Genomic DNA, 7,500 nt, shown 5'->3' with positions numbered 1-7,500 from the left:
ATCATTTCAAATTACAAAATAGAAAAATCGTTACTGCTGATGTCATTTTTTGTTGTTACTCTTATTGTTATATATGATTGTTATCGCAATCAACCATATTATCGCGATTTCTTTAACACAGCGTTTTAAACAAGAAAAAAATGTACTCAAGGCATCTTCTAGCAAAAAAAAAAAAACGTAAAATATCACAGGAAAAAACATTCAGACATACAGTGCCATCAGAAGTTAGTGATCTAGAGTAATTATGTTGATCAGATCTGAGTCATGAGAAGTATCGAGGTGGATCCTAGATAAAGCTACACAGTAATCCTAGAGCTCAGAGATTAAGGAAGCACAATAAGGGTTTCACATCACATTTAAGGAATTCTCGGTAAAGGAGTAAACAGGATTTTGCATGGAGGAGGGAAATCACGAACTTAGGCTGAAAGGACGCATCCCCAAAGGCACCAGGGACCGGGCTTGTCAGGCCCACTTGTTGATCCAAACGCCGCTGGGAGCATCAAGTCACTCGCAGACAGAACCTGGCGACGAGTGGGAAAAGAACAGCTCTCCGTGGCCAGACCTTAAATGGCAGCCACTATACACCATTCAAGGGCTACTTTGTAGAGCAGTAGACATGTGCAAAGCTACTAGCACTTCCATCGGATCGGAAATGGTGAGGGCGAGCATTTAAAGGAGGGGATTCAGAGGGAAGCACGGCTGACTAGTCGGGCTCAGGATAGGATGCGAAGGGCTAGATAACACAACCATCAACAGCCATCTTTTTTCATGGTTATCAATGTCGTCGCCATTATGCTATCGATATTTCATGTACATTATCATCCTCATGAATATTATATCGAGAATTGCCCTTACTATTGCATTTCTAATAGTTATGATTATTTCTGCAACTCCTTTTGATATAATATTCAAGATCTTTATTACCAATAATAACAGCAGTCCCATAGTTCCTGCTGCTGCTGGTGTTTCTGGTAACAGTTCTAACTTGTGACCATCATGAAGTAGCATTTCCGTTATCTTTAAGATCACTGGCATCCTCGTCGTCATTTTGATTAATATCACTACTATCCACACCTTCATTACGAATGCTATTATAGCTATCCCACGCCATCACCAGTGGTAGCATCATTCTCATCCTTGCCTTCGTTAGCGTAGGATAACCACTATTACCCTGTGCTGCAGGTCCTCCTCCTCGTGGAATCTTCGCCGTACTCTACCAACCTAAGGCACCAGGATACCCCCAAAAAGGAAAGTAACAATAAAGATAAAAAGTAATAATGATATAAAACAAAATGAATCAAAAAGACTAACACAATGAGCGGGATGTTGAGCAGCTTGTGGAACTCCGTGGTTTCCTGAGCCACGAGCGCCGAGCCTTTGTTCCAGAAGTAGACGGGCGTCTCGGTGAGGAGGCGGTACTCGCGCGGGTGGTTCCGCTTCAGGTGCTCCGCCACGTAGAAGCCGTCGGCCAGGTCGTTCTCGCCTCCCGCGCCCTCGAACTGGATCAGGCAGTGCAGGAAGATGATCTGCAAAGCGAGAAGAGGATTATTAAACTTCTTTGATATTCACTCTCTCTACTGAAGCTGAGGACTAACGACCATAGGATTAAACAGGGCTTGTAACATTACACAGTAACGTTCTTGGCCTATTCCGCTTGTGGATATCACTTTCGGTATGCTTTAAAAGAATCTTCGAACTGCTAAATATCTTCCTATATTACTAAAAATGGATATATCTTGTTATTTCCTGCATTATCTCCTAACTAATTAGTTTGGCCATCTCTAAACAGCAATATCACGATTGCTAAGTGTATGTAAACTACAAATACATTGTCATGTGCCACAATAATTCATAGTTATCCCCAAAAATGCAAATTCTGTTGCTGGTGTTTCGCTAAACATATCTTATTGGAAACTATTGTGGCTCACCGTCTAACATGTCACATTTTCTTCCAATACCGTGTAACATTAAGCGTCCACAAATATCGTCAGTAACATAAAATGTGACGCCCATAATTGTGTATCGTGCAGATGTAGAATCAGAAATGTGGCTAAGCGTATCGATATAGAGTGAAGTCATTGCATGAAGTCCACATTTTATTTAAGCATACGACTCTCTCTGTCTCTCTCTCTGTCTCTCTCTCTCTCTCTCTCTCTCTCTCTCTCTCTCTCTCTCTCTCTCTCTCTCTCTCTCTCTCTCTCCCTCTCTCTCTCTCTCTCTCTCTCTCTCTCTTTCTCTCTCTCTCTCTCTTCTCTCTCTCTCTCTCTCTCTCTCTCTCTCTCTCTCTCTCTCTCTCTCTCTCTCTCTCTCTCTCTCTCTCTCTCTTTCCTATCTCTCTCTCTCTCTCTCTCTCTCTCTCTCTCTCTCTCTCTCTCTCTCTCTCTCTCTCTCTCTCTCTCTCTCTCTCTCTCTCTCTCTCTCTCTCTCTCTCTCTCTCTCTCTTTCCTATCTCTCTCTCTCTCTCTCTCTCTCTCTCTCTCTCTTTCTCTCTCTCTCTCTCTATATATATATATATCCCGGTCACGGCAAAGGTCGCGGGCTCGCGCCACGCAGCCGGCCGGGGGCCGCCGGGGTAACCATTCCCCGTGCCGCCCCGCTTCTCGGTCGGTTTGTGGCCCTGCCCTTCACACAGGCGACCGCTCCCGTCTAGACGTCCGGAATGGTTTTCGAGTACCGCCCCCCCCCCCCCTCACTGAGGTGAAACAACCTTTGGATGGTTGCTTCAGAGGGATGAAAGGAACCAGCTGACAAAAAGGACATACCCCCCTTCCCTCACTGAGGTGAAACAGCCTTTGGATGGCTGCTTCAGAGGGAAGGGGGAAACACTTTGAAAAGACACAGGTCCTTTCCTTCCTCACTGAGGTGAAACAACCTTTGGGTGGTTGCTTCAGAGGAATGTAAGGAACTGCCTGGCAAGAACGCAAAACCTCCCTTCCCTCACTGAGGTGAAACAGCCTTTGGGTGGCTGTTTTAGAGGGAAGGGTGAACCACTTCGAAAAGACACAGGTCCTTTCCTTCCTCACTGAGGTGAAACAACCTTTGGGTGGTTGCTTCAGGGGAACGAAAGGAAGTGCCTGACAAGAACGCAAAACCTCCCTTCCCTCACTGAGGTGAAACAGCCTTTGGGTGGCTGTTTTAGAGGGAAGGGGGAACTACTTTGAAAAGACACAGGTCCTTTCCTTCCCCACTGAGGTGAAACAACCTTTAGGTGGTTGCTTCAGAGGGATGAAAGGAACTGCCTGTAAAAGTGCAAGACTCCTCTTCCCTCACTGCGGTGAAGCAACCTTTGGGTGGCTGCCTCAGAGGGCTGAGCAAAAGGGCTCCAAACAATGATGTCTCGTAGGTGGAAGGGCATCCCCTCTGGTCTCTCCCCAGGGGTTTACACCTACCCACGCGTTTGCCGTGCGTGGCAGCCTTGTGCGCTGTGGAGACGGGAGTCCTGGAGGTTGAGCGATGCCGTGAACGAGTACGCCCTGCGGCTAGCAACACGCCTCTTTGGTCCTCTATTCCAGCAAGACAGGCGGCCTGATCCCGGCCCGGTCACGGTCAATCGGCTGGTCTCCCCCGGGAGGCTAGGGTCAAGCAGTCATGCCGCCATTGGCACTCACAATGGTCCGTGAGTGCCGTCACAATGGCTATTGGCTGCGTATATCCTCTCATCACTCCTGTTGCTGTTAGACACTGGTTCTGACACTCAGCTTCCCCTTGTTGGACTCCGTGGTGGGTGGGGGCGTGAGAGGATGAAGCACTTACCAATTCATGGAAAAAACAATCAAACACCCCCCACAGACTGAACTTACAGTTGACGAACCGCGCAAGGCCCAGACCACGGTAGTCACCATGAAGGCATATGCGCCTTCCGGTGGCAAAAGAAAGCCCCAAGCACAGGATGACACTGTCACCCCTGCTGCTAAGGTGGACAAGACCGAAGCCAATGGGTCTGTCCACCGAATAGTCAAAGATCTTGACTCGCGAGCTGGCCTCTCCAGGCCAGCAGCTAAGCCAGGGAGGCCCCTGAGTTCACAGACGGCCTCCCCGACTGAGAGGGGAGAGCAGGCTGAACCAGCCGCATCAGCTCCTGCCTCCTCAAACAAGCCCGAAAGCCGAAAGGGCGGGCCGAAGCGTCCGAGGCCGGATACCGACTCTGATGAAGAGTCGGGACCCCCTAAACGCTTCACCCAGTTCAAAGTGCCAGCTAAACCCGAAGGCTTCGACAATGCCTACCAATTGGTCAGGGCATTGGAGTTGCAACGGAAAATCCGGTTGTCGATCCGGGTCGTCCGAGATCAGGGCATGATCATAATGCCCAAAGATCAAGCTACCTTAAATTTCCTCCGGGAAACGAAGGAGCTAACTGATGGGAGAAAAGTGAGTCTTTCCCCACTAAGTCCCGAGGAAAAGAGAACCAAGATGGTGCTACTTGGCTTCTCAGTCTCGTACGATGTGGAGCTGATCGCTTCACACCCACAGGTCGTGCAGGCTTCCCGAATGTCGAAGGGGAAGACCCCAACCAGGCAAGTCCTGGTGACCATGAAAGGTGCCCCAACCACTACCCTTGATCTGGGTAACTGGGGCACCTACAACCTTCGAACGTATGTGCCAGAACCACTTCGGTGTTTCAAGTGCCAGAAATACGGTCACCACAAGGCTAACTGTACAGCCAAGCCTAAATGTGGTGTCTGTAGCAAGGCACACAACACAGAGGTATGCCTCAAGGCATACAAAGAGGAAAAGAGGGACACAACAGCCAAATGTCCCAACTGTGCCAAGAAGCATCATGCCTGGAGCCTGACTTGCTCTGTCAGGAAAAAGGCGGCCCTCAGGCGACAAGAGGTTGCTCAAAACCGATCAGACTTTGTTCCTGCCCCACCGGGCACCCATGTCTGGGGAAGGAACAAAAGCGAAAAGGCCCCCCGACCTCCTAAGAGGAAGGAAGCCGCCCCCCAGCCGACACCGGATGTCTGTGCAGAAAAAGAAACTAAAGAAAAAAGTTTCTAAGAGCACCACAAAAACCTCCCCAACAGATGATTATCTCCTCTTTGACGAGGACGATATGACTCTCCTGTTAACTGCTGTTGTCACAGCAGTAGCAACGGCCCTGGGGAGGTCGAGTGAGGAGGCCGAGAAGGCAGTTTCGGTCGCCATGACGGCAATGACCCAGACTGTCGCAGCCCTGAAGGGAAGAAAGCTGGCTAGAGAAAAACCAGCCTCACCCTCACCCCAGGACGAGACTCCCCTCCCCACTCCAAACCAGGCCATGCCTTCACAGGCAGAGCCAAAACAGGCTGAATCTGTGCAGCCAGAGCCAGATCACGCTGACCTTGCCCAGGCAAGGCCAGCAAGGCCAGCCAAGAAAAAGCCTGAGAGAAAAGCCGAACCAACCAAAGTCAGAGCTACCAAAGGCTCTCCACCCCCCAGTGGACCCAAGGATAGCCTGACAACAGACGAGGAGCCCTCAACCAGCGAGGACCTCGCAATGGAGTTGTCAGACTCCGACGATGTCTCTGATGTAACTATCACTGAGTAACATCATGACACACCATCTAAGCATCCTACAGTGGAACATCAATAGCTTCTCTGCAAAGAACGCTTTTCTCCAAGCAGTAGTGCGATCAAGGAACATTGACATTGTCATGCTCCAGGAGACATTAACAGTGGACACTGTTCGCTTCTCAGGGTACCATGCCTTCACACTGCCACGAACACCTGGCAAGAGAGGCTTGATCACCCTTGTGAGAGCAACAATCCCCTGCTCCGCAATAGCCGATGCATCGCACTGTGGAGACGATGTTGAATCCCTTGCCGTCGAGGTTCACCTGGCCGGGGGGCCCCTCAAACTGTACAATGTGTACAGGCGGCCACGCTGTAAAAGCTTAGACATCAGCCAGGTCTGTGCTTCTGCTGCACACGACCGAGTGATCATAGGGGTAGACTTCAATGCACACCACCCCATCCTGGCTCCCTGCCGGGCACCGGATGCGGCCGGCTATCACATAGCCGACGTGCTAGAGACATTCCCTGAGATCGCTCTCCTCAACACCCAAGAGCCAACGCATGTCAGAGGAGGGGTCCTAGACCTCACCCTGGCCACTGCGACTCTGGTGGGGAGGATTGGCTGGTGTGTCGATGAGACCGTCACAAGTGACCATTACGGCACTATAACTACCCTCATGGATGCTGGCCCAGCCGAAATCCTAAGACCAAATCCAAGATGGAAAACAGACAAGGCCAACTGGCAGGCGTTTCAAAACGCCTTGGCCCTCTGTCTGAGATGCAACAATCCCCCACAAAGCGAAAATGTGGAAGTGCTCGAAGCCAGCCTGCTAAACGCCATTAATGAAGCAGCCTCACAGACCATACCCAAAACTCGGCCTGGGTCCAGAAGTCACAAAGACGCCTGGTACTTCAATGACGAGATCAGGGAGGTCAACCACAGGGTGAACATGTGCCGAAAACTATTCCGAAGGCAAAGAACCCCTGACAACCTATCCCTCCTAAGGGAAGCTGTCACGGATGCCAAGGAAACTGCCAACAGAGTCAGGCAGGAAAAGTGGCTGGAATGGTGTGAGTCCTTCGACCACCAAACCACCCTTTCAGAGCTGTGGCAACGGGTCAAGCGAGCTACCAGCCGCTCAGCCCCGAGGTGCACCCATCACGACCCCCAAGCAGAGGCTAACAGACTGGCGCACGAGTTCTCTGCGAGAACGAGCAGCAACAGTCTGCCAGCCGAGCTGAGGGCAAGACAAGAGCGTCTACAGCCAGACAGACACGCTCAGATCAGAGAAAGGGCAGCCGAACCCGATAACTCAGACGTTATCTTTTCTCTGAGGGAACTAAGGAAAGCCTATAAAACCAGTTCCAACACAGCCCCGGGCTCTGATGGGATCTCGTACCCCATTATTTCCCACCTAGGACTAGCAGGTGAGCGTGCACTCTTGCAACTCATCAACAAGTCCTGGGAAACTTCCACTCTACCCCAGAGTTGGAAGAGGGCTACCATAGTTCCCGTCCCAAAACCAAAGGAGCCGGGGAAGTACCGCCCCATCTGAGAGGATGGTACTAAACCGGCTTCAATGGAAAACGGGACCCCCGCACGAACACCTTCACGGGTTCACAAGGGGCATGGGCACAGCACACAGCTTAGCCACGCTCTTAAGCACAATCAGTAAGGGCCCAGCTGTGGTGGTATTCCTTGACCTGGAGAAGGCTTTTGAACTGGCAAGTCCGCTTGCCATTCAGGAAAGCCTGATCCAGAAGGGAATCAGAGGAAAGCTCTTGGCTTGGATAGGTGACTACTTCAGGAACAGGACTGCCAATGTCAAATTCCAGGGTCACCTATCGCAGCACATGCCGCTCGAAAATGGAACGCCACAGGGTGGGGTTCTCAGTCCAGCCCTATTCAACACTTTAATGTCCTGCATCCTCAACATAAACCTCCCAGTGGGGTGCCAGATCATCTCGTATGCAGACGATCTCGCTATCACCTCCACTGGACCACGC

At 50.8% G+C, this 7,500-nt stretch overlaps 1 protein-coding gene across 1 annotated transcript in view; it reads right to left on the bottom strand.

The window, feature by feature from the left end:
• The window catches only part of LOC125046914 (gamma-butyrobetaine dioxygenase-like), a 21,409-nt gene that overhangs the window by 1,155 nt on the left and 12,754 nt on the right, over positions 1–7,500 (bottom strand). Inside the window, exon 9 of the mRNA XM_047644916.1 lies at positions 1,312–1,526. Coding sequence (XP_047500872.1) covers positions 1,312–1,526 — 215 coding nt within the window. The remainder of the gene's footprint in view (positions 1–1,311; positions 1,527–7,500) is intronic.

This window comes from Penaeus chinensis, chromosome 39 (genome assembly GCF_019202785.1).
Source record: "Penaeus chinensis breed Huanghai No. 1 chromosome 39, ASM1920278v2, whole genome shotgun sequence".
In the NCBI taxonomy this organism is placed as follows: Eukaryota; Metazoa; Arthropoda; class Malacostraca; order Decapoda; family Penaeidae; genus Penaeus; species Penaeus chinensis.
This window is presented reverse-complemented; position numbering and strand designations above follow the sequence as displayed.